The sequence below is a fragment of the Saccoglossus kowalevskii genome, chromosome 5 (genome assembly GCF_978046115.1).
Source record: "Saccoglossus kowalevskii chromosome 5, keSacKowa6.1, whole genome shotgun sequence".
Classification (NCBI taxonomy): Eukaryota; Metazoa; Hemichordata; class Enteropneusta; family Harrimaniidae; genus Saccoglossus; species Saccoglossus kowalevskii.
In genome coordinates this window covers 36245614-36273611 of record NC_140645.1, presented here as the reverse complement: position 1 = coordinate 36273611, position 27998 = coordinate 36245614, and the positions used below count along the sequence as shown (strand labels likewise).

The 27998-nt window shown below is 36.1% G+C and overlaps 1 protein-coding gene and 1 long non-coding RNA gene across 3 annotated transcripts in view; both read left to right on the top strand.

Annotated features, from left to right (window-relative positions):
• Window positions 1-27889, top strand: part of LOC102803642 (protein sel-1 homolog 3-like) — a 47357-nt gene extending 19468 nt beyond the window's left edge. Inside the window, exons 6-23 of one of the 2 annotated variants that reach the window (XM_085499378.1) lie at window positions 738-929; window positions 1864-2002; window positions 7295-7503; window positions 8232-8366; window positions 8550-8667; window positions 10467-10528; window positions 10695-10814; window positions 11590-11733; window positions 13039-13101; window positions 13764-13937; window positions 14354-14481; window positions 15574-15660; window positions 16446-16536; window positions 17251-17338; window positions 22620-22726; window positions 24434-24567; window positions 25379-25481; window positions 25648-27889. In XM_085499378.1, coding sequence (XP_085355504.1) covers window positions 738-929; window positions 1864-2002; window positions 7295-7503; window positions 8232-8366; window positions 8550-8667; window positions 10467-10528; window positions 10695-10814; window positions 11590-11733; window positions 13039-13101; window positions 13764-13937; window positions 14354-14481; window positions 15574-15660; window positions 16446-16536; window positions 17251-17338; window positions 22620-22726; window positions 24434-24567; window positions 25379-25481; window positions 25648-25743 — 2190 coding nt within the window. In that variant the 3' untranslated portion in view covers window positions 25744-27889. Of the gene's footprint in view, window positions 1-737; window positions 930-1863; window positions 2003-7294; window positions 7504-8231; window positions 8367-8549; window positions 8668-10466; window positions 10529-10694; window positions 10815-11101; window positions 11246-11589; window positions 11734-13038; window positions 13102-13763; window positions 13938-14353; window positions 14482-15573; window positions 15661-16445; window positions 16537-17250; window positions 17339-22619; window positions 22727-24433; window positions 24568-25378; window positions 25482-25647 lie in introns of both variants that reach the window. The other variant, XM_085499377.1, reaches the window with a different exon arrangement.
• LOC146746108 (uncharacterized) lies at window positions 3460-4751 on the top strand. The gene is made up of 2 exons (XR_014929443.1): window positions 3460-3716; window positions 4588-4751. It is a non-coding gene; the product is annotated as an uncharacterized LOC146746108 (long non-coding RNA).
• Window positions 27890-27998: the final 109 nt, after the last annotated feature.

Genomic DNA, 27998 nt, shown 5'->3' with positions numbered 1-27998 from the left:
GTGGATCTGACCAATAGCATCACAGAACACTGTGGATCTGACCAATAGCATGACAGAATACTGTGGATCTGACCAATATCATGACAGAACACTGTGGATCTGACCAATAGCACAACAAAACACTGTAGATCTGACCAATAACATCACAGAACACATTAGGTCTGACCATTAGCATCACAGAACACTGTGAATCTGACCAATAGCATCATAAAAAAAACACTGTGGGTCTGACCAGTAACATCACAGAACACTGGATCTGACCAATAGCATGACAAAACATTGTGGATCTGGCCATTAACATGACAGAACACTGTGGATCTGGCCAATAACATCACAGAACACATTAGGTCTGACCATTAGCATCACAGAACACTGTGAATCTGACCAATAGCATCACAGAACACTGTGGATCTGACCAATAGCATCACAGAACACTGTGGATCTGACCAATAGCATCACGGAACACTACAGATCTGACGAATAGCATCACGGAACACTATAGATCTGACCAATAGCATCACGGAACACTATAGATCTGACCAATAGCATGACAGAACACTGGAAGTCCATTGATATACATGCAAAGGTGTTGGTTGTGTAGTTATTACCCAGTGTATGGTGGGCAAAACCATCATGTAAAGTGTGTGAATATGCAGTGGAACTGGCAAAACAGTCTTGGATGAACACTAACCCATTAACAGACTCATTTAGTATTTTTCATCACATGTTATTTGTAGTGGGATATCTACATGAATTATGGTGAAGGCTTGAGTGAGGAGAAACATGCAACTCATTCCTTTCCACACAATGTGTATTTCAATGACATAGATGGGTTAATACATATGGGAGGTAGTCCAGCAATAACGTCATTCAACGGATACATGGCTCATACAAGACTGTATAGAAAACAAGTACTCAACCCATCACAGGTACTGTATTTCTCATTTCTTTCATTGAGGGCAGTCTTCATAATTGGGTATCAGTGTAATGCTGTGAAAACTGTGATTCCTAATAGATAACTATATAATTCTGTTAATTTAATAATTAAATTGTGATACAAGTTTTCAGAAAGCTGTGAACAAATAAACATATTTAAATGTTTAATGAATTTAATGATTTAATTTAAAATGATGATCTTGTCAGTGTCTTCCAAAACTGTAATTTGCATGTAATGTGAGGGTCTTTCAAAGTAAATATTATTTGAATGTAATGTAAGGGTCTTCCAAAACTGTGATTTGAATGTAATGTGAGGGTCTTTCAAAGTAAATATTATTTGAATGTACTATGAGGGTCTTCCAAAACTGATTTGAATGTGATGTGAGAGTATTCCAAAACTGTAATTTGAATGTAATGTGGGAGTCTTTCAAAGTAAATGTAATTTGAATGTAATGTAAGGGTCTTCCAAAACTGATTTGAATGTGATGTGAGAGTATTCGAAAACTGTAATTTGAATGTAATGTGGAGTCTTTCAAAGTAAATGTAATTTGAATGTAATATGAGAATCTTTCAAAACTGTAATTTGAATGTAATGTAAGGGTCTTCCAAAACTGTGATTTGAATGTAATGTGGAGTCTTTCAAAGTAAATGTAATTTGAATGTAATATGAGAATCTTTCAAAACTGTGATTTGAATGTAATGTAAGGGTTTTCCACAAATGTGATTTGAATGTAATGTGAGGATCTTTCAAAATATAATGTTATTTGAATGTAACATTAGGGCCTTTCTGGTATCAGGGGTAAATGTTTTAGAAATGATGTACACATTTCCATCTTCTTGAGAAAGATTATAACAATGGTTCTAAATTTGAATTATAATAACACTTTACTATCACTGACATGTACATTTATTGTTTACATGTAACAGATTCCATTTCCTGAGCGCTCGGATCCAATATTCACTATTGGGTTATCTCAGTACTACAAACAATGTGAGAAATACTTGCATAAAATGGATTACAGAATTAAGGTATATCAAATGATGCTAGAAACATACAATCAAAAAAGTAAGTAGCAAATCCAAATAATATGGCGTTATCACAGGAGTACCACTAAGTATGCACCAAGGCATTATGGGAGGCAAAAGGTTAGGTCAAACAAAAGCATAATCCCAATCTACCAAAGAGGGCGCTCTACCGCAAACCAGCATAAAGAAATTTGATCTCAACAGATACTGTATTGATTGGCTTGTAAGAGAGATCATTGTAATTTTGAACTGCTTAGTGCATATGTGATAATCTTATCATTTTACATCTTTTTCTTGCTTTTACTAATAATTTATTGAGAGATTATTTTACATTTTTTTGCACTATGTAACAAAGGAATGTGTTTAAATGTGATGTTAATACAATTTGAACATTCAAAGTACAGATACATTTTGGAATGAGTGCTGATACTTTTTTTTATGGAATAGCAACTTTTCGTGGTAAATAATTAATTACTTGTGTGAATAAAAAATCCAGAAATAATTTATTCTTTGAGAAGCCTAAACTATGGAAATAGGATTGTAGCTGTCATGTACTGCATTGTATTAGCCAATCATAGTATAGCTGATTATTTTGTAGCCAATCACTTTCTTTGATGAGCCTTATGTACTGCATTGTATCAGCCAATCAGAGTACAGCTGATTATTTTGTAGCCAATCACTTTCTTTGATGAGCCTTATGTACTGCATTGTATCAGCCAATCAGAGTACAGCTGATTATTTTGTAGCCAATCACCTTCCTTGATGAGCCTTATGTACTGCATTGTATTAGCCAATCAGAGTTCAGCTGATTATTTTGTAGCCAATCACTTTCCTTGATGAGCCTTATGTACTGCATTGTATTAGCCAATCAGAGTACAGCTGATTATATTGTAGCCAATCACCTTCCTTGATGAGCCTCATGTACTGCACGGCAAATGTGATATCCCAGAGTTCAATGCGTTTTGTACCATCCAATATACACTTTATCTCCGCACGAGGGCGCAATTTCAAATTGAAAGAAAAACTAGCATACACGCTATTTCGCTGGTTCCCGGCGTCCTTTGCGAATGGTAGGTAGGACGCAGGTAACTAGTAATCGCCATATTGTTCCATTTGGGCCGGTTTTCCGGCCGGAAGGAACGCGACTGGGTGACGTAATTTGAAAACATTCCAAGTTTCGTTTTGCGTAAACGTTTCTGTAATGCTACAATAAAGCCATGCTCATACATACTGCCTGCTTAGATTTACAGATTTGATATGTTCTGTGCAAATTTATAACAAAAGAAACAATTCTTTTTATTCGCCCAACTTTCGAAAGCAAAAGGAAACCCCTGAACGGCCACGAGCGTAAGCGCTGACGTCAGGTAACTAAGGGAAATGGAACAAGCAACGAGAAAGTGGTGTACCAATCAGAATGCCGGAACCTTTACTAGTTACCGGCCTCTTGTGGCTTGGTACACCATGACACTTGAGGTGGGAACCAGCCAAACACGCTATTACCATTCTATGACCTCAATTGACCCACCAGCCTCATTCCCAACTTGATACTGGAATTCTCATTTTTTTGATGTATTTAAAGTTTTTTACCCGGATCGTTTTAACCATTTCAATAAATAGTTATAGACTATAATTGATTATGCGAAATTACTGCATTTTTGGTGGTTTTTGGCCTACTCCTCTCACTGTTATGTTAGAATTACCGCGAGAGTGCCTCCTATGGATTGTCAACATGGCGGCTCACAAAGTTACGTTCGGTAAGTCCTTTTTTTTTACGTTTTACACAAGAAAAAAGCAATTTTTAGAAAATAACGTTCGATTTCTTCAATTGTTGGCGCCTTTTTTGTTGCAAAAATGCTGGTCGTGAAAATGAAAAACGTAATTTTGTTGGGGATTTCGAGAGCTTTACAACGATATGTAGATCGACCATATACACGTTATGTCCCTCATAGGAGTAGTGAATAAAGTGTCATAATGTATTTTGTCATTAATTTGCATACCATATATTCACTATTGAGATAATATATACACTATTGAGATACTATGGGTATAGGGATAAAATGAACATTTTCCATGTATCTGTTTTTGATACCAATGCATTTCATTCGTTTCTCTCAATATTATTTTCTGACATATTATTCATAATAAATTATGTAATATTAAAGTGAGAATATACTAAATATAGTTAATAACAAATGATTTTCAAAAAAAATGTGCCACGCCCCCTCCACTTGCCCCATTTCTCCAGTAAACGTGACACACATTGATGTGTTTGAAGTTGAAGAATTAATACCTAGAAAATAGTTTCATTACAAATTTGACAATTTAGGCTGACTTTAGAATAGTTTTACCAAGTGTAAATAATAATTTATTATTATGACAGATTTTTTATATTAAATATTGAGATTAGTATAATAACAAATGATTTTCAAAGAAAATGTGCCAGGCCCCCTCCACATGCCCCATTTTTTACAGTCAAAGACTTCATAGAAAATAGTGTCATTACAAATTTGACAATTTAGGCTGACTTTGGAATAGTTTTACCAAGTGTAAATAATAATTTATTATTATGACAGATTTTTGATATTAAATATTGAGATTAGTAATGCATCTTGTGTTTTGTTTCAGATCTTTTGTGCTGAACTTACCATGGACAGTTTGCATGTGACAAGTGATACCTGGCTTGATTTTGTATACAACATGGAGATGTGATGCACATAGCGTGCATTTGTATTCCTTGTGTGTGCCAAATAAAATTTCAAAATGTGATTCAGCAGAATCCAACAAATTCACTTCAATGTGTTCAGTGTATTTAATTTCAAATGCTAGTGAAGCTGCTTCAAGTTTCTTATCAAGTTTGTTAAGATCATCCTTTTTAGTAACTTGAAGTAACTTGCTGAATGATTTGCTTCATTAATTTCAACCTTGGTATCAAATTGGTCGACCAGTTTTGTTTCATATTGCTTCACATCATGTTTTTGATCTTCAGATAACTTTGCAAACTTTTGTATAAATTCCAGTTGTTGGTCGATCTTTTGAGCCTCGTTGAAGAGTTTGTCAATTAGTTTACCCACGTTTCTCAATTTAGCATGAAAGTGATCCATAGTGTATTCATTTATGGGGTCATACTTTATAAGAGGATGATTACTCTGACCATTACTTTTTCCTTCTGCCCATGAATTCATATCCGCAAGAGTGATAGACATATCCCATTCATGATTTGGATTGTGACATTTATGAACTGTAGCCAAACATAAATTGCAGAAAAAACTGGTATTCTTTCCCTGCAAGACCAAACTTTTATACTTTTCATCTCGTTCCAGTTTTCTACAGTATTTCACCCCCTTTATACCATGTTGGGCAAATTTTTCAGTGCATGCCAGAACAGGAAGAATATCAACTTCTATCAGTGCATCACTCTCTGGGGCATTTATAATGGCAAATGGAATGCGGCTTGCATCAGAAGACTGGATTTGGATTTCTCCATACTTCATTACCATTATATTTTATCAGATGTATAGCACCACTGATGGCAAAGAGTTTGAAATTTTGGGACACTCCCTTGAAATCTTGGAAAGTGTGGCCACCCTCACCTACAACTATTTCTAACTTCTGTCTCTCATTTTCATAATCCAATTTGTTTTCAGTCAATATGTTGAGGACACTTCTCCAAACCAGACCTTCAAAATCATGAACAAACCAGCCCTTTTTATTTTGAGAGGCAGTTTCTGACACCATATTGTGGAACCGTTTCAAATTATTTCACAAAGTGGTTAATTTGAGAATTCTTGAAACATTTTCTTGTGTTCTCAGAGATTTCTCTAAACCATCATTGTCAGATTCAGATAGACCGCCCCCTAGATGGATAAATATGTGTTCTGCTTCAGAATCATTCCATAATTTAGCGTCATTTGTAGTCTGATCTAATTTCTGGGAAGATGGTGCTGCTAATAAAGCCAATTTAACAGAAGGAGGCAGAATATCTGATGTAATGGCTTCCTTGAAAAATGATACAGATAATACTGATTTGGCAAATGTTTTATCTTTATTTAATCGTAATTGCCAAAGGGCACTCTCATCAAATCCAGACAACTTTTCACCTACTGCCTGGTGCTGATTTAAGATTTTACTGATGTAGGCTCGACTCCCAGTGGCTTTCTTGGAAATTGCTGATCTTTTCGTGCTAAATAGAACTGCAAGAGAGACTTCCAAATATTTCTTTGAATCATCCCATTCGTGACCCTTTAAATTTTCCAGCAAATTTCTCACCACTTGTCTTACTTGAGATGGCCCTTTTTGAATGATCAAATCGGAAAGTTGCCCTATTTCATTAGCAACGAGCGATCTCGCCTTCATCAGCTTAAATCTGTGAAAAGCACGGCTGGCAATAGAGCTTGCCGTCATTCCCATAATGAACAAATCATTCGACGCGATAGCATAAAATCGCCTACAAACCATTCGAAGTGAGCACATCGTTTTAACTTTCTCGAACTGTGAACTATAGTCATCACTGTCATTAAAAAAGCAACAAAACCCGAATATTCGAGTCAAAATCTCGGAAGAAAGATCAGAAAGCGAACGACCTTGTGTGCCGACGGACAACATCGGCGATCGAGTGAGCAGTTGAAGCCAATTTCCCACGTAATTTTGCGGCTAAACTTGCCTGCTTGACTCTTTTGGACACTCTTAGCATGATTGTGTAGGAATACGTCCAGAAAATGTGATATTGGTACAATAAATTGCACGATAAGCACATGGAAGGCTAACCCGGAAACAACTCAAGCGCTAAAAACGATTTTTGCGCAGAACGATGCCAGAATTTCAGTTCTGCGCATAGCAATATGCGTTAATACAGTACGTGTTGAATTCTGGGTAAAACCTCGTACCGTGTACTGCATTGTATCAGCCAATCAGAGTACAGCTGATTATTTTGTAGCCAATCACTTTCTTTGATGAGCCTTATGTACTGCATTGTATTAGCCAATCAAAGTATAGCTGATTATTTTGTGGCCAATCACCTTCCTTGATGAGCCTCATGTACTGCATTGTATTAGCCAATCAGAGAGAGCTGATTATTTTGTAGCCAATCACCTTCCTTGATGAGCCTCATGTACTGCATTGTATCAGCCAATCAGAGTACAGCTGATTATTTTGTAGCCAATCACTTTCTTTGATGAGCCTTATGTACTGCATTGTATTAGCCAATCAGAATATAGCTGATTATTTTGTGGCCAATCACTTTCCTTGATAAGCCTCACGTTTGAAACAATGTGATAAGATGTAATAAGATGAATTGTAGCTGATTCGTCATAAACTGTATTGTAATGTATTTCAGGGTCTTGTTCTAATGATCTGATACAATTTGTGAATAATGAATATTCAAAAGAAAATAAGAGCAACCAATTACAAAGCTACATTTGGAAAGAACCGATAGCCGCCAAACATCAGACGGTTTATAAGATATTAAAACACAGGGTTCTGAATAACAACCATGACATGTCTTCTATTGGACAACAATTATATGAAACAGCTTCATCTAAGTTGGTAAGAATATAAGGTTATTACGAGAATACCTCAAAGTATGCACAAAGATAGTACAGCGGGAGTATCGACTGACACGCAGCGGAGGTCGATGCGATGGTGTACTGTCTGAGTGCATACTTTGAGGTACCTTCGTAATAACCTTATTATTATACATCTTTTCCTTCTAAGGATACATTATTGAAATGCAAAAATTAAAAAAGTTTAGAATAGAATCAGCGAACTTCTTTGTGTGGAGTACGGTCAAACCCTGGTTACGCTTATGCGCATAATCATTCCATATTTGGAATTCACATTTCCTTATATGGTAGGATGAAAATACCCCGTAAAATACCGCAAAATTATGGCGTTATGGTGACAGATGTATAATAATATTCAATAATATCACATATAAATATATCGACTTGTACATCTGTTTACAGAGCTGAGAGTTGCACTGTATACTGAATATAAGGGTGTTGTGTCTATCTAAGTTGCAATGTGTATACTGACTGTAGTGCAGGGCATAGTTATCTTCATCTTACTATTTCCTTTATAATGAAGAGAAACTTTAACGAGAAACTTCCAATCTTTATGGAATTAAATTATCATGTGCAGTAACTGTTTTGTGGGTGTAAATAGTTCTATGATTGGTGTGGACTCACTGTATGGCAGTCAATGGGTATTCCCTGGAAGATCACAACAGTTAGCTACACAGTTAAACATACTATGTCTAACTTTGGTTATTCTAGACATTCGGAATAAATCAACTAAAAAACATGGTGGCCGTATTAAAACAAGCCAGCTGCTATGGTTACCACAAAGCTTCATACATGTTGTCAGTTTTGTACAATAACGGTGTAGGACAGAAAATTGACAAAAATAAGGTGAGTGATGTGTCTGTTTGTTATTTAGTTATTCCACATGAATATGCTCACATGTGCAATAATCACTTTAGCATTAACCGACTCAGGACTAACCCTTAGCACTAGAGAACCTACAGTCATATCAATTGGAGTTAATATTGTATTGTCTTGTCCTGATTTTCTAGGTTTTTTTTTATTTTTCAGAGTGGTTTATACTTGTTGATTTCATCACATGGTGAATATAGAGTTTCATTGATGGCTGCAGGCAACAAGCATTTCTATGGATTAGATGGATGCAACCAAGATAACGATTATTCATTTTGTAAGTACTTTATTGACTTTGACGCTGCAAGTACTGAGTGTGTGTTTGTCAGTTCCATTGAGTGAATACTTTTTTTTAAATCAGATCTATGTTATTTTCATAATTATGGTGACATTCATCATTGTTTGTTCTTTTATAAAACTGGTTATTTTAGAAAAAATTCATGAAAATTAATTTGCATAATAATAACAACAAGCTCATTCGGTCATATTTAACTGGTTCCAAGTTTTTTTAAGATTTTTGAATTGTTATAATGATCTTTATTTACTAATGAAAGGTCACTAACCCATAATGTATCACGTAAAGTAAATATTAAAGATAATTACGGTCATTGGTAGCATAGTGGTTGTCGCACCAGACTCATGATCGGTAGACCAAAGTTTAAATTCTACCTTTGGCTGAACATCAAAGGGTTGACCCCTCCCCTGGGTGAGTGTGCCACAGACTCAATGGAGGCCAATTCCACTGATTGCGATTCATTCACGAATGAGACTTTGGGTCCGCAGGTGCTTGTGTTTCGACCGAGTCTGGTTGACGCCAGGATAGTGCATTAAACTGCTATTTGATAGGGAGATGGCTGCACAGCCCTGTAATGTAGTCCCAAACATGATTATGCCCCATGTGTCAGCACTAGCACTTGCAATTTGCACATACTAAAAAAGAGTCAGGAGAGACAACAGTGACACTCAATGTCCAGAACTGTCGCCTGGCACAAAAACATTAAAAAACAAAACAAAAAAAATGATAATTTATTTTATTTATTTTAGTGTATAATAGACATGAGCAGCCGGTCAATGAAAATCTCAAAGTTTTGAAAACATAGTAATTCTATTTTGTCAAAAAATAGTGGGACATAATACAAATCTGGAAAGTACATAGTGGAAAAATTATGGGATAAAAGGACACAAAAAAAAATGAACTTCAATTTCAATTTTTTCTCTGGTTAAATTCACTGATCTTTTTTCCATAGTGTCCCTGTTGCTCTCAATGCAAAGCCAATATAATGAATAGTAATACTATACAAAGGATGTGACATGAATTATGTCTGATATTATGTTACGATGGTCCATGAAGTATCAAGTATAAATATTTCTTTTGTATGTCCCCAAGGGATGCATTATTCTTTACGATTTCTGCTGTTTGATATTGTAGATATGTATTTAAACAATTTATTTAGGATAAATGATTTATATATATTCAGTAGCATAACTTATTCTTCATCTTCTTCTTCGTTCTTGTTGCTCCCACCAGAACATAAGGTTAACACAAGATCCCTCCATTCGCACGGTTTTTAGCCTTGGTTTCTGCCTCTACCCATGTTAAACCCATTTGCCTGAGTTCTTGCTCAATGGTCTGAGTCTTCTAAGCCTTATTTGTGAAATGATGCAGGTGGCTCCAGTTCTTTTGAGTAGGTCCGAGGTGGATATTCGGCAGGGCCAGAAAACTTTGCAGCTTAACTTATTGATTATTATGAAATTATCCCCAAAAGGGTGCGGATTGAGTAACAATGGAAGTAATTTGCATATTTCCCATGAGACTTAGCACTGAGAAGACAGTTTTGGTCAGAGAAGCATCTCTTCTCTTCACCCCTCTGAATCATTCAGTCCAGGATTGGTTTAAATTTGTGGATGTTCCTGTTCTATTTAATTGATTTTGAGTTTTTTCAATATCTGCTATGTGACCTGTTCTTATTGTAACATTATTTTTTGATTATGGCAATACAATAATTTTGATTTGAGTTTAAAGCAGTGACTCTCTTGTATTACTAAAAATGACAAAATATTTATTGTTTGTTGTAGTGTACTATAAAAATATAGCAGATAAAACTATGCAAGACAGAGAAAGACATGACCCAACAGGGGTAAGTACTAATACCAGTGTTATCATCAACTTCTGCATGTTTTTGGTCAGTTTATAATGAGCCACTTTTATAGTGAGAATTACACAATGGAATATACACAGTGGAAGTAATTTTAGCATTGTTACAATGACTTTTATGATGTTATAACACTTGTATTTGTGTACAGACTTTTACAGAACATGTTCGACTTACAGACAGTAAGGTATTAGAAACACAGCGAGGAGAGACAGGTGATTATTTCCTATGGTTGAAACACCAAGCTAAGAAAGGTGTCAGTGATGCGCAGGTGACTACAATTCCTCTTAAATTCATTAATGCTGTGAATAAAGTGACTGTTTTCACTGATATATCTCATGATTTTTTAAAATAAGTATTCTGAATCTAAACATGTACTCTTCTAAATCTTAATGAAGGAAGGAATGATTCAGTGAAAATAAAATCCAGCAAACATACCTTTTTTCTTATATTTCACATTCAACTTGTCAAAAATCAGTGAAAATAAATTCCATACAAAACACCAAAGAAATACTAGTATTATCTTGGTAATTGCATGTTTTTATCCTTGCATGTTAGATAAATATTGCTAGAATGTTATTTTGGGGACAACAAGGTGTAGATAGAAATATGGAGGCTGCTGTACACTTCTATCAGATATCGGCCGAAGCCGAAGATGCCACGGCTGTGTCTCTTTATGATTATGGTGTTATTTTAATAAGGGTAAGTTTATTAATGCATGTAATAATGACCTTACATTAATTGGACCAGGAACAAATAATTATTTTTTTTTAAATGCCTGACTTGTTAAAAGATTAATTGAAATTAGTGAATGAATTGTTGGAGTAAGTTTTTGTCGTGGAGGTAATTTTGAATGAAAACTTGTGAAACATGGAAACAAAACACAAAAACTAGTTTTACTTGTTGTCAATAGCATCTGAAGGTGAGTATTTTCTGTCAGTTGGTTGAAATCCTGGTGAAATGATTGTCTTGGTCCAACTAATGAAAGGAAAACAAAATTATATTTTTTAAATGGTGATACTAATTGCTGATTGGTTGTCTTAAAGAGTGCCGTAGCACGTCATTTATTCTGGGGTTCACATGGTATCGAGCGTAATATGAAGCAAGCAGCCAAGTATTACAAAACTACAGTAGAAATGCACCCTGTGAGTAAGGTAGCATTGTATGACTATGGAGTCATATTAATGAGGGTATGTAAATAAAAAAATTTCACATTTCATAAATTTGATGTCAAAAGTGCATTGACCAATCAAATTGCAGGGATTAGTATTATATACTATATAGGGATATTGAATATTGTCATTTGAGCAACTGTGGTATCTGTTTTTGTTTAAACTGCACCAATGACAGCACTCTGTCTCAGAATACAACAGACTGGCAACGCCTATCGTTTAAGGTGTTAATTGGCTTAGTTGTATATGCTATGTGTGCCACACTCAGTAGTATTGACATATACACCGTTGAAGTTTACCGAACACCGAATATTCTGCACACTTCACGCTTCTTCGGAAATTGTGTATTTCTTCATAAACGGATCCGGACATTTTAAAAAAAAAATGGGAGATGTGTTCTGGACATTTTGACCTTTGCTGCTGTGTAAGAATTTCAAGAATCGACCAAAATTTAGGCGAGTTACAAGGAACTGAATGTCTTAGTACATGCCTCAAATAGTTTTTTTAATATATAATGAGCAACTTTGAAACGATATTTCTCGCTGTTGCAGATTTTGTGGAAGATTTCCGACATTTTTTGGGAAGGGCATATTGCTGTGTTTCGAGCAATCATACCACTTTGTACGTGTGTTAACAGTTTTGTTTTTATGTTCAGGGGTGCCGAAACATGGGATAGCTTGTGTTATATACATGATATCTCTCAGCGTATCAGTGTAAGCCGGTTATCGGTAAAAACTGGGGGGGGGGGTGTTATTTTTGTCATGTTCGACTTCATAGCTATAGAAATGTGACAGCTTGCACTTACAATAGGCTAGGGTAGTGTTTAGGCAGGTGTTCTTTGAAGAGTAGTGTTTGGGTAGGTTTTCTGGTAGCTATCTTCTGTTTAGTATGTGTTTAGCAAAAGTTAATGTTTGGGTTGGTGTTCATTGACTAGTGTTCAGCATATGTTTAGTGAGGCTTAGTAAATGTAATTATAAGTAAATGTTCATTATTAGTATGTGTTTAGTAACTGTGTAGGTGTTCATTGACTTGTATTAGGTATGTGTTTAGCAAAAGTATGGGTAGGTGTTTATTGACTATTATTAAGTATATGTTTAATAAAGATTAGTGTTTGGTTAGGTGTTTATTGACTAGTGTTTAGTATGTGTTCTGCAAAGATCAGTGTTTAGGTAGATGTGCAATAACATGTTAACATTCTTGATTTGCTTTGAAATTATTGTCTGATTTCTCTCACATTTCAAATTCACTGAGGTTGATCAAGAAACAAAATTCCATTATTAATAAAATGAAATAAATCTTTCAAATATTAATTTATATTTGCAGGGTCAAGGAATAGAAAAGAACATTCATAAAGGTTTAGAAAACCTGAACAAATCAGCAGAACTGGTGAGTATTGGTCTATTCCGTTCTCAAAAGTATAGTATTTTGGTTAAAACACTGTCTGCTGAATATTACTGACCAAATCATCATCTTAATACATATTATTATTATACATGTGTCACCGTAACGCCATAAGTTCCAGCATACCATAATTTTGTATTTCCCATCCTACCATATAAGGAAATGTGAACTCCAAATATGGAATGATTGCATGTGTAAGCGTCCTCTAATGATAAAAACAAACATGGCTGCCACCAGGGTTTGACCGGACTCCACACAAAGAAGTTCGCTGATTCTGTTCTAAACTTTTTAGATTTCGGCATTCCCATGATGTATTCTTGGAAGGAAAAGATGTATAATAATAAGGTTATTACGAGGATACCTCAAAGTATGCACTCAGACAGTACACCGTCGCATCAACCTCTGCTGCACGTTGATCGATACTCCTGCTATACTGTCGTCATGCATACTTTGAGGTATCCTCGTAATAACCTCATATTATTTTTTAAATTTTGTTATGCATGTGATATGTGTCAATCAATCTTTAAAATAAAAAAAGATACTATTTATTTGGTTTGCTGTTGTATTTATTCATCTGTACCCAATACTTGTGATGGGAGGTGTCAATTTCAAATCAGTGTATTGAAAGGTTATACTTTTATTTAAAGGGACACGCACCAGCAATCACAGCACTTGGATGGTATGCAGCCAATTTTGAAAACAATGTTGTTAAAGCAGTAGAGTACTGGGAGAAAGCAGATAAGCTACAGAACAGAGATGCTGCATTCAACTTAGGACATTTGTATAACAGTGGGAAATACCCTGGACAACAAGTCAATCAGGTGACAGATCATGTGATATTGGAGGTCATGTGATTTTACCATGTGTGATATATTGTCATGTGACATCCCATGATGCATTGCATTAGTGGCATTTATGTGATTGAATAAAGCAAATATCAACAAGAAAATTGAATAATATAACTGTTCTCAGACAGGTTTAAATTCCTCTAGACAAGTAGTCATTCGTGTTATATTGTTCTAGGTTAAGTATTTTCATTGGGATTTCAAAGATTTGTCAATTTAGTAGGTTTCATATATCTACAAAACAATATTTGGGTGTTATTTTTCATTCATCTTGAAAGTGTTTATAATATTCCCCTGATCATTACAGCTGTGAACAGCAGTTGAAATGGTACATTGTGAACCTCTCAGTTGACATTCATGTGTTTTTGTAATAATACTATTTGCATTTTTAGAAAAGAGCTTTTGATTATTTCTACAAAGCTGCACGTCTTGGCCATATTGATTCCGGTGTGACCTTATCCCAGTACTATAATCAAGGAGTGGAGAATTATGTAGATAGAAGTACCCTCTATGCTGCACTGTAAGTAACATGTGTTAGGATCATTGGATTGGCTCAAAGGATTTGGATTATTGGATTAGTATCAGAGGTTTAGGATCATTGGATTAGTATCAGAGGTTTGGGATCATTGAATTAGTATCAGGTTTAGGATCAGTGGATTAGTATCAGAGGTTTAGGATCAGTGGATTAGTATCAGAAGTTTAGGATCAGTGGATTAGTATCAGAGGTTTAGGATCATTGAATTAGTATCAGAGGTTTAGGATCATTGGATTAGTATCAGGTTTAGGATCATTGAATTAGTATCAGAGGTTTAGAATCAGTGGATTAGTATCAAGTTAGGATCAGTGGATTAGTATCGGGTTCAGGATCAGTGGATTAGTATCAGGTTTAGAATCAGTGGATTAGTATCAGTGGATTAGTATCAGGTTTAGAATCAGTGGATTAGTATCAGTGGATTAGTATCGAGTTCAGGATCAGTGGATTAGTGTCAGAGGTTTAGGATCAGTGGATTTGTATCAGAGGTTTAGGATCAGTGGATTAGTATCAGGTTAGGATCAGTGGATTAGTATCAGAGGTTTAGGATCAGTGGATTAGTATCAGGTTTAGGATCAGTGGATTAGTATCAGAGGTTTAGGATAAGTGGATTAGTATCAGGTTAGGATCAGTGGATTAGTATCGGGTTCAGGATCATTGGATTAGTATCAGAGGTTTAGGATCAGTGGATTAGTATCAGGTTTAGGATCAGTGGATTAGTATCAGAGGTTTAGGATCAGTGGATCAGTATCAGAGGTTTAGGATCAGTGGATTAGAATCAGAAGATTGGGATCAGTGGATTAGTATCAGAAGATTTAAATCATTGGATTAGGTGAGGTTGATTGCAATCAGATGTTTTAGGATAAGTAGAATAAGATTAGTGGTTGTGATCAGTTGTTTAGAATTAGGATCAGATTGGAATAATAGGAATAGTGGACTATCTGTTCGATGTTTTATGTTTGAATTGTCAGTGAATTGACTTGTATGTGATTTGTTTTATTGCTTTTCTTGTTTTACTGATTTTATTCATTATTCCTGTAAGCAATGACAGTAACTAACAACTTTTTTTTATTTCATTAGGTGGGCTAAATATATTGCTGAGCACCACAGTCCAGAAATTGGTAGCTTATTAAAGCAAGGTGTGAAAGCATATCTTGAGCAATCATGGTGAGTCATCTAGATACAAAATCTTGATCTTGTAATTCTGCCCCACCAAAATGCCCCAAATTTGACCTGGTCTCTCATTATTGGTTGACCTTTCCGAATACTGGTACAATGTAATCATAATTATATAATACAGCATGGATATCAACCACCGTGAATATGTTGTGAATGCGTAACCGTGCGTACACTACGCCTTGACAATGACCTGTTACAAATGTTAAAGACAGTAAAATACTTTATTCCATATTACCTTTCAAAAAATGCTAATTACTAGATTGAAAAACAATCATGCCATTTTTTCACCGAAATCAGTTCGTACTTTGACATTGGTAATTCCCTTCCACATTGCGTTACCAAGAATGCCTACAGAAATTCTCAGAGAAAAGCATCGGTACAATACAGTATTCTGGTTGGTTTATGACATCAATGGATATAATGATGAATATTTTGATGGTGTTTCATCCTTGTGAATTTGGGTGGTACATAATTTATATTGTAATAATATGTGCACATTTTTGTGACCACTTCACTTCTGTTTCTTCATTGTAAAAATGCAACTAATTTTGTAGTTTTATTTTCCCTCAAAAGACACAATATTCACCTCAATCTGTCATATGGTGAACTAAAATTGTCAGTTGCTCACTTTTTCGAGGGGGGTTTTTCGGGTTTAAATTTAAATATGTCAAAATGAATTGAAATGGTATGTTGTTGTCCACAATATCATTGACGCATGGTTTTATTCAAAATCACAATACTTACAGCTACACTGTAATACATTATTATGCTAGGTCTGAAGCTTATGTATATTACCTGATGGCAGCGGAATCTGGGCTGGAAGTAGCACAGTTTAATATTGCATATTTGTGTGAAGAAAACCATGTAAGTAATCACCTAGTCACATAAGAGGCAACTATGTTACTCCCATGATGCACCATTCTTCACCAGCTGCTCTATTGTTCACATATGCAATGAGAATAACCATCATAATAATAACATTCTGCAGGGCTTTAGAAACGGAACAAGTTATAGACCCATATTTTGGCATGCCTGGACCGATCAATTGGTTTGATGATCTGATTCAAAATGACTGACATGTCGGCAATTTTTGTACTAAAAAATCATCAAAATCAAGCATTTCTGGTATTTCTGAACCAGATCTTTGATGTTTACAGATGGATTCACTTAATACATGAATTGGACATTATGGGACCTTGATGCGCAACATTTTGTTTTTCAGATCAGATTTAAAATGGCTGTGTGGTGGCCATTTTGTTTTAATGAATGCAGTTCTAGTGCCATATCTCAGACATGCTTTGACTGATTATGTTCAAATTTTATAGATTCATTATACATCATGTCATAGATATACAGATGTATTTAAAATAGCCAACCAGTGGCCATTTTGCTTTCATTAATGCTTTTCCAGAGCAAGTACTCATTTGAAGATCAGATACAAGGTGACTGAATGTCAAACATTTTAAAATGAAAAAAAAATCATCATAAATAAGCATCAGCTTCTGGATCTTTATTGGTGACATGTTTATTGCTGCAAGTTACTATCATTATAATTACTATGTTTGTTTTTCTCTTCAGGATGGCATTGCTACAAGTTACATTGAACGAGAATGTATATGGAGATATTATAATTTATCCAGTATGGCTGAGCAGCCACACCCACATGGTATGTATATGGAGATATTATAATTTATCCAGTATGGCTGAGCAGCCACACCCACATGGTATGTATATGGACATATTATAATTTATCCAGTATGGCTGAGAAGCCACACCCACATGGTATGTACATGGAGATATTATAATTTATCCAGTATGGCTGAGCAGCCACACCCACATGGTATGTATATGGACATATTATAATTTATCCAGTATGGCTGGGTAGCCACACCCTCATGGTATGTATATGGAGATATTATAATTTATCCAGTATGGCTGAGCAGCCACACCCACATGGTATGTATATGGACATATTATAATTTATCCAGTATGGCTGAGAAGCCACACCCACATGGTATGTACATGGAGATATTATAATTTATCCAGTATGGCTGAGCAGCCACACCCACATGGTATGTATATGGACATATTATAATTTATCCAGTATGGCTGAGTGACCACACCCACATGGTATGTATATGGAGATATTATAATTTATCCAGTATGGCTGAGAAGCCACACCCACATGGTATGTATATGGGGATATTATAATTTATCCAGTATGGCTGAGAAGCCACACCCACATGGTATGTATATGGGGATATTATAATTTATCCAGTATGGCTGAGAAGCCACACCCACATGGTATGTATATGGAGATATTATACTTTATCCAGTATGGCTGAGAAGCCACACCCACATGGTATGTATATGGAGGTATTATAATTTATCCAATACGGCTGAGAAACCACACCCACATGGTATGTATATGGAGATATAATTTATCCAGTATGGCTGAGAAGCCACACCCACATGGTATGTATATGGAGATATTATACTTTATCCAGTATGGCTGAGAAGCCACACCCACATGGTATGTATATGGAGGTATTATAATTTATCCAATACGGCTGAGAAACCACACCCACATGGTATGTATATGGAGATATAATTTATCCAGTATGGCTGAGAAGCCACACCCACATGGTATGTATATGGAGATATTATACTTTATCCAGTATGGCTGAGAAGCCACACCCACATGGTATGTATATGGAGATATTATAATTTATCCAGTATGGCTGAGTGACCACACCCACATGGTATGTATATGGAGATATTATAATTTATCCAGTATGGCTGAGAAGCCACATCCACATGGTATGTATATGGAGTTATTATAATTTATCCAGTATGGCTGAGAAGCCACACCCTCATGGTATGTATATGGAGATATTATATTTTATCCAGTATGGCTGAGAAGCCACACCCACATGGTATGTATATGGGGATATTATAATTTATCCAGTATGGCTGAGAAGCCACACCCACATGGTATGTATATGGAGGTATTATAATTTATCCAATACGGCTGAGAAACCACACCCACATGGTATGTATATGGAGATATAATTTATCCAGTATGGCTGAGAAGCCACACCCACATGGTATGTATATGGAGATATTATACTTTATCCAGTATGGCTGAGAAGCCACACCCACATGGTATGTATATGGAGGTATTATAATTTATCCAATACGGCTGAGAAACCACACCCACATGGTATGTATATGGAGATATAATTTATCCAGTATGGCTGAGAAGCCACACCCACATGGTATGTATATGGAGGTATTATAATTTATCCAATACGGCTGAGAAACCACACCCACATGGTATGTATATGGAGATATAATTTATCCAGTATGGCTGAGAAGCCACACCCACATGGTATGTATATGGAGATATACTTTATCCAGTATGGCTGAGAAGCCACACCCACATGGTATGTATATGGAGATATTATAATTTATCCAGTATGGCTGAGTGACCACACCCACATGGTATGTATATGGAGATATTATAATTTATCCAGTATGGCTGAGAAGCCACACCCACATGGTATGTATATGGAGTTATTATAATTTATCCAGTATGGCTGAGAAGCCACACCCTCATGGTATGTATATGGAGATATTATATTTTATCCAGTATGGCTGAGAAGCCACACCCACATGGTATGTATATGGAGATATTATAATTTATCCAGTATGGCTGAGTGACCACACCCACATGGTATGTATATGGAGTTCTTATAATTTATCCAGTATGGCTGAGAAGCCACACCCACATGGTATGTATATGGAGATATTATATTTTATCCAGTATGGCTGAGAAGCCACACCCACATGGTATGTATATGGAGTTATTATAATTTATCCAGTATGGCTGAGAAGCCACACCCTCATGGTATGTATATGGAGATATTATAATTTATCCAGTATGGCTGAGAAGCCACACCCACATGGTATGTATATGGAGTTATTATAATTTATCCAGTATGGCTGAGAAGCCACACCCTCATGGTATGTATATGGAGATATTATAATTTATCCAGTATGGCTGAGAAGCCACACCCACATGGTATGTATATGGAGATATTATAATTTATCCAGTATGGCTGAGAAGCCACACCCTCATGGTATGTATATGGAGATATTATAATTCATCCAGTATGGCTGAGAAGCCACACCCACATGGTATGTATATGGAGATATTATATTTTATCCAGTATGGCTGAGAAGCCACACCCACATGGTATGTATATGGAGATATTATATTTTATCCAGTATGGCTGAGAAGCCACACCCAATATATGGAGATATTATAATTTATCCAGTATGGCTGAGAAGCCACACCCACATGGTATGTATATGGAGTTATTATAATTTATCCAGTATGGCTGAGAAGCCACACCCACATGGTATGTATATGGAGATATTATAATTTATCCAGTATGGCTGAGAAGCCACACCCTCATGGTATGTATATGGAGATATTATAATTTATCCAGTATGGCTGGGTAGCCACACCCTCATGGTATGTGTATGGACATATTATAATTTATCCAGTATGGCTGGGTAGCCACACCCTCATGGTATGTATATGGAGATATTATAATTTATCCAGTATGGCTGAGAAGCCACACCCACATGGTATGTATATGCAGATATTATAATTTATCCAGTATGGCTGAGAAGCCACACCCTCATGGTATGTATATGGACATATTATAATTTATCCAGTATGGCTGGGTAGCCACACCCTCATGGTATGTATATGGAGATATTATAATTTATCCAGTATGGCTGAGAAGCCACACCCTCATGGTATGTATATGGAGATATTATAATTCATCCAGTATGGCTGAGAAGCCACACCCACATGGTATGTATATGGAGATATTATATTTTATCCAGTATGGCTGAGAAGCCACACCCACATGGTATGTATATGGAGTTATTATAATTTATCCAGTATGGCTGAGAAGCCACACCCTCATGGTATGTATATGGAGATATTATAATTTATCCAGTATGGCTGAGAAGCAACACCCACATGGTATGTATATGGAGATATTATAATTTATCCAGTATGGCTGAGAAGCCACACCCTCATGGTATGTATATGGAGATATTATAATTTATCCAGTATGGCTGGGTAGCCACACCCTCATGGTATGTATATGGACATATTATAATTTATCCAGTATGGCTGAGAAGCCACACCCACATGGTATGTATATGGAGTTATTATAATTTATCCAGTATGGCTGAGAAGCCACACCCACATGGTATGTATATGGAGATATTATAATTTATCCAGTATGGCTGAGAAGCCACACCCACATGGTATGTATATGGAGTTATTATAATTTATCCAGTATGGCTGAGAAGCCACACCCACATTGTATGTATATGGAGATATTATAATTTATCCAGTATGGCTGAGAAGCCACACCCACATGGTATGTATATGGAGTTATTATAATTTATCCAGTATGGCTGAGAAGCCACACCCACATGGTATGTATATGGAGATATTATAATTTATCCAGTATGGCTGAGAAGCCACACCCACATGGTATGTATATGCAGATATTATAATTTATCCAGTGTGGCTGAGAAGCCACACCCTCATGGTATGTATATGGAGATATTATAATTTATCCAGTATGGCTGAGAAGCCACACCCACATGGTATGTATATGGAGATATTATAATTCATCCAGTATGGCTGAGAAGCCACACCCTCATGGTATGTATATGGAGATATTATAATTTATCCAGTATGGCTGGGTAGCCACACCCTCATGGTATGTATATGGACATATTATAATTTATCCAGTATGGCTGGGTAGCCACACCCTCATGGTATGTATATGGAGATATTATAATTCATCCAGTATGGCTGAGAAGCCACACCCACATGGTATGTATATGCAGATATTATAATTTATCCAGTATGGCTGGGTAGCCACACCCTCATGGTATGTATATGGAGATATTATAATTTATCCAGTATGGCTGAGAAGCCACACCCACATGGTATGTATATGGAGATATTATAATTTATCCAGTATGGCTGAGAAGCCACACCCACATGGTATGTATATGCAGATATTATAATTTATCCAGTATGGCTGGGTAGCCACACCCTCATGTTATGTATATGGAGATATTATAATTTATCCAGTATGGCTGAGAAGCCACACCCTCATGGTATGTATATGGAGATATTATAATTTATCCAGTATGGCTGGGTAGCCACACCCTCATGGTATGTATATGGACATATTATAATTTATCCAGTATGGCTGGGTAGCCACACCCTCATGGTATGTATATGCAGATATTATAATTTATCCAGTATGGCTGAGAAGCCACACCCTCATGGTATGTATATGGACATATTATAATTTATCCAGTATGGCTGGGTAGCCACACCCTCATGGTATGTATATGGAGATATTATAATTTATCCAGTATGGCTGAGAAGCCACACCCTCATGGTATGTATATGGAGATATTATAATTCATCCAGTATGGCTGAGAAGCCACACCCACATGGTATGTATATGGAGATATTATATTTTATCCAGTATGGCTGAGAAGCCACACCCAATATATGGAGATATTATAATTTATCCAGTATGGCTGAGAAGCCACACCCTCATGGTATGTATATGGAGATATTATATTTTATCCAGTATGGCTGAGAAGCCACACCCACATGGTATGTATATGGAGATATTATAATTTATCCAGTATGGCTGGGTAGCCACACCCTCATGGTATGTATATGGAGATAATATATAATTTATTCACCTGGGTATGGCTGAGCAACCACACCCTAATCAAATTTTATTAAATAAATAAATAAAAGTTTTCATAAATACTGGTAAGATGATTTTCGAAAATTGTTTCTCAATTTTAATTTTTTTCAGCACAAATCAAAATGGGTGACTACTATTGGTATGGTTGTCATGGTGAGAGAGATGTTACCATGGCAATTAATATGTATACGAAAGCAGCTAAAGCAAATGATCCACATGTAAGTATATTTATTTATTCTAGCAAAGATGTTTTGAAAAATATCTGCTTAGGCACCCAGGCCATGTTCAGTTACCACATGTTTAGCTACCACATGCTTGGATACCACATGCTTAGATACCACTTAGTTAGCTACCACATGCCTAGATACCACATAGTTCGCCACTGCATGCTTGGATACGACATAGTTGGCCACTGCATGCTTGGATACCACATAGTTAGCCACTGCATGCTTAGATACCACATAGTTGGCCACTGCATGCTTGGATACCACATAGTTGGCCACTGCATGCTTGGATACCACATAGTTGGCCACCGCATGCTTGGATACTACATAGTTAGCCACCACATAGTTAGCTACCACATGCCTAGATACCACATAGTTAGCCACTGCATGCTTTGATACTACATAGTTGGCCACTGCATGCTTGGATACCACATAGTTGGCCACCGCATGCTTGGATACTACATAGTTAGCCACCACATAGTTAGCTACCACATGCCTAGATATCACATAGTTAGCCACTGCATGCTCGGATACTACATGGTTGGCCACCACATGCTTGGATACCACTTAGTTGACCACTGCATGCTTTGATACCACATAGTTAGCCACTGCATGCTTGGATACCACTTAGTTGGCCACTGCATGCTTGGATACCGCATGCTTGAATACTACATAGTTAGCCACCACATAGTTAGCTACCACATGCCTAGATACCACATAGTTAGCCACTGCATGCTTTGATACTACATAGTTGGCCACTGCATGCTTGGATACCACATAGTTAGCCACCACATAGTTAGCTACCACATGCCTAGATACTACATAGTTAGCCACTGCATGCTTTGATACTACATTGTTGGCCACTGCATACTTGGATACCATATAGTTGGCCACTGCATGCTTGGATACTACATGGTTGGCCACCGCATGCTTGGATACCACATAGTTGGCCACCACATGCTTGGATACCATATAGTTGGCCACCACATGCTTGGATACCACATAGTTGGCTACCACATGCCTGGGTATCAGATAGTTTGCCACCACATTCTTGGATACCACATCGTTGGCCACTGCATGATTGGATGCTTGGCCACCACATGCTTTGGATACCACATAGTTGGCCACCACATGCTTGGATACCATATAGTTGGCCACCACATGCTTGGATACCACATAGTTGGCCACCACATGCCTGGGTATCAGATAGTTTGCCACCACATTCTTGGATACCACATCGTTGGCCACTGCATGATTGGATGCTTGGCCACCACATGCTTTGGATACCACATAGTTGGCCACCACATGCTTGGATACCACATAGTTGGCCACCACATGCTTGGATACCGTATAGTTGGCCACCACATGCTTGGATACCATGTAGTTGGCCACCACATGCTTGGATACCACATAGTTGGCCACCACATGCTTGGGTACCAGATAGTTTGCCACCACATTCTTGGATACCACATAGTTGGCCACTGTATGATTGGATGCTTGGCCACCACATGCTTGGATACCACATAGTTGGCCACCACATGCTTGGGTACCAGATAGTTTGCCACCACATTCTTGGATACCACATCATTGGCCACTGCATGATTGGATGCTTGGCCACCACATGCTTGGATACTTGGCCACCACTTGCCTTAATACCACATGGTTAGCTGTCTATAAACATCACTACTATTTGTCTTGCAGGGTTTATTTAATCTTGCTTACCTTATGGAAGAGGGAGTCAACATACCAGAATATACATGGAAGTTACTGGATTTCACTGAAGAGCTATACAATAGTACAGATAAAATGATTATCATGACAGAATTATACCAAAGGTAAATAAAAGCCTAGCTATGTATGATGCCTTCTATGGTAAGAGTAAGGAATTAATGTCAAGTAAGCAACTCTTGAATATAGTGGTAGGAATAAGAAATCATTTGCAGGCAACCAGGGTCCGCTGGTTCCCAGCATACTTTGCAATTGGCAAGTAGCATGCAGGTAACTAGTAATTGCCATATTGTTCCACTGGGCCGGTTTTCCGGCCAGAAGGTGCATGACTGAGTGACAAAATTGAAACATTCCAAGTTCCATTCTGCGTAAAGGTGTCTGTAATACTACAACAAAGCCATGCTCATACATTCTGCCTGCTTAGACTTACATATTTGAGATGTTTCTGACATTCCTCGCTGTTTCTGTGCAAATTTATAACAAAAGAAACAGTTTTTCATTTGCCCAACTTTCGAAAGTAAAAAGAAACCCTCAAACGGCCACAAGCGTAAGAGCTGACGTCAGGTAACCAAGGGAAATAGAACAAGCAACAAGAAAGTGATGGATCTATCAGAATGCCGGATTCGTTACTAGTTACCGGCCTCTTGTGACTTGGTACGCCACGATACTTGAGGTGGGAACCAGCCAAGCAACCAGGTCTCATGTAGGATGCCCTCTATAGTACGAGTGAAGAATCAATGTCAAGCAACAATCCCTTGTATATAGTGCCCTCTTTTGTAGGAATAAGAAATCATTTGCAGGCACCCAGGTCTCATGTAGGTTGCCCTCTATGGTAAAAGTAGGTAAAACAATTAATATTATGACAGAATTATAAAACAAATACATCGTTTATTATTTTGTATGTAAACTTATTTTCAGATGTCGTAATCATAACAGTGAAGAATCTTTTGTGCCATGTAGTTTAGCGTTACTACGGTTACAGTTCACTCAAATATGGATAAAATATGGTATTCTTATGAAGGTAGGTATTATTAAAACATGTGAAAAATAGGAAATGTGTGAAATGTGATTTTAGGTATTATGAAAATATGAATTATATAAGTATTGTATATTGTAAAGATCAAAATTTAAGTAACCTAGCCTTGTTATTTTATGCATATTAATATTGTTTTTTGTTATTTTTGCAGTTGTCTGGGGGTATTGTGCTTGCAGTGGTGTTTTATATTACGTTGAATGTTATATTTTCACACCTTGGACATCAGCATATGACACAATCCGTATAAGATGTATAAGGATTTGCAAATAAAATAAATAGAAACTCGTGACAAAAAATATGAATGTAACCACTCGCCTTCGACCAAATCTTTTTCTTGTGAGAAAATAAAATACTTAATATTCCATTGATGAATAAAAGAAAGAGAAGAGGAAAACAAAATCTTATTCAAAGAAATTAAATTTTAATATTGCAAAAATACTATATGCAAAATCAAAAAAAGAATAAAGGGGTTTTATTTCTGGTATAGATATTTTACTTGTTACACATGATGTATTACTTGCTTTTGTCTGTAAATGTATTTACTAAACAGTACTCTCAGGTTCTTGTAGAGTAATAAAGTTATTATTATTATTATTATTATTATAGAATGTAAACCAAGTTCAATTTTGATGTAACTTGCAAGTGTAATTTTCAAGATAAAAGGGTACTAAAAATATGTGTTACATTGTATCTGTAATATGTTTACAGCCATAATAATTGAGTGGTGGTAACAAAAACACTGGTACAATTTGTTACACATAGAAATAAGTGGACAAAATAAGAACAATTTACACTGCTGATATTGAGAACCAAGATCCATAAATCAGATGAGTGTTTTCATTATTTTGTATATTAAAAAAAAGTGTACTTTTCCTGTCAAATCTGGCTAGTATTTCTGTTGCCAGATTTCGCTTATATGTTGCTGGACATGTACTATTATTTTTTTTAGGGACTTTTATAAACAAAATTATATTATTCTATAAGAGATTGAGATTAATGTAGTATTAATTAAAAAAAATGAATTTTAATTAATTTTTATGTAATTATAATTACTTCATTTTTCTTGTTCATTTTTGCCTAAATTGTAGTATTTTTCATGCAAAATATTTAGATATATATTGTTACATAGTTTCAAAACTTTTATATTCACTTTTACCATTCAGTACATACATTATTATTTTGTATCCATTTGTATCATTTGTTATTTCATCTTGATTCTCAATGGGTGATGTTGTAATAGTTGCGTTATGATTCTCAATGGGTGAGGTTGTAAATAGTTTGTAAATAATTTGTTTTTGGACAAGCTATTGTACTGCCATTAGTTTATTTATTTATTACTAAACCTTGAAATAATCTGGTATAATATGGGGAAGTATTTATGAGTAATATTATTATACGCTGAGTGCAAAAACCAGTGGCATACTTTACACTAACTGATTTAGACTTGGTGTCTTGGCATATATCGTGATTATTACATAGTAAACAAGGTGATAGTGTTTAACTTAATCTCTTCTGGATGTTATAATGACATTCTTTTTCAACTAATAATCACTAATATGAGGTTATTACGAGGATACCTCAAAGTATGCACAGAGACAGTACAGCTGTAGTATTGACCGACGTGCAGCAGAGGTCGATGCGTGGCATACTGTCTGAGTGCATACTTTTGAGGTATTCTCGTAATAACCTTATTATTATACATCTTTTCCTTCCAAGGATACACAATGGGTAGCATGAAAATACCTCGTAAAATACCCCAAAATTACGGCGCGCTGTAACTTAGGGCGTTATGATAATAATGTCTTTTACCAGTAAATTTTGTTAGCATATGTTGCATTATTTTGTTCTGTAACATGTTTTTGATTAAGGAGATTTATCCTTCACAGCCCCCACACACTCACCCCAGGATATGCAGGTATATGGATACAGTCAAACTGACAAATTCCAAATCCATAATATATCATATGTTCAAGATGCATATTTGTAAAATATTAAGATTATGTAATAATAATACTATTTATTGAAACCTTTTCTATGTTTTAGATTTTTGTTATATTTAAATAATGTATAATATTACTGATTACAGTGCAAATAAATTATTTTGGGATTGTAGATTATCATGGTTACCATAGTAATGGCATATTTCTGTTATCATTTAAGTTTCATTCAATTGCTAGCAAATTATGTTATGGTATTTCACAATAGTGTGTTATGTCAGATTTCTGTATGTCTTAGTGTCACGTAGCCTGGCAAGTTGGCATGGTGGTGCCCTGGACTGCTGCAAACCCCAACAGCAGTCCAGGACGCCAACTTGTCAGGTGTCACATTGATGATATGAATCTAAGATTCTACAATATTGTCATTGTTTAAGAATAAACATGCTTGTAAACTCATCATTTCTCATGTCTAGTTTTTTACCTTGCCCGTAACATCAAAGATGGAAGGGAAAGGTATGTTAAGGGAAAAATTTCTGTCTGGTGTTGTCGTCGACGGCGGCATCAT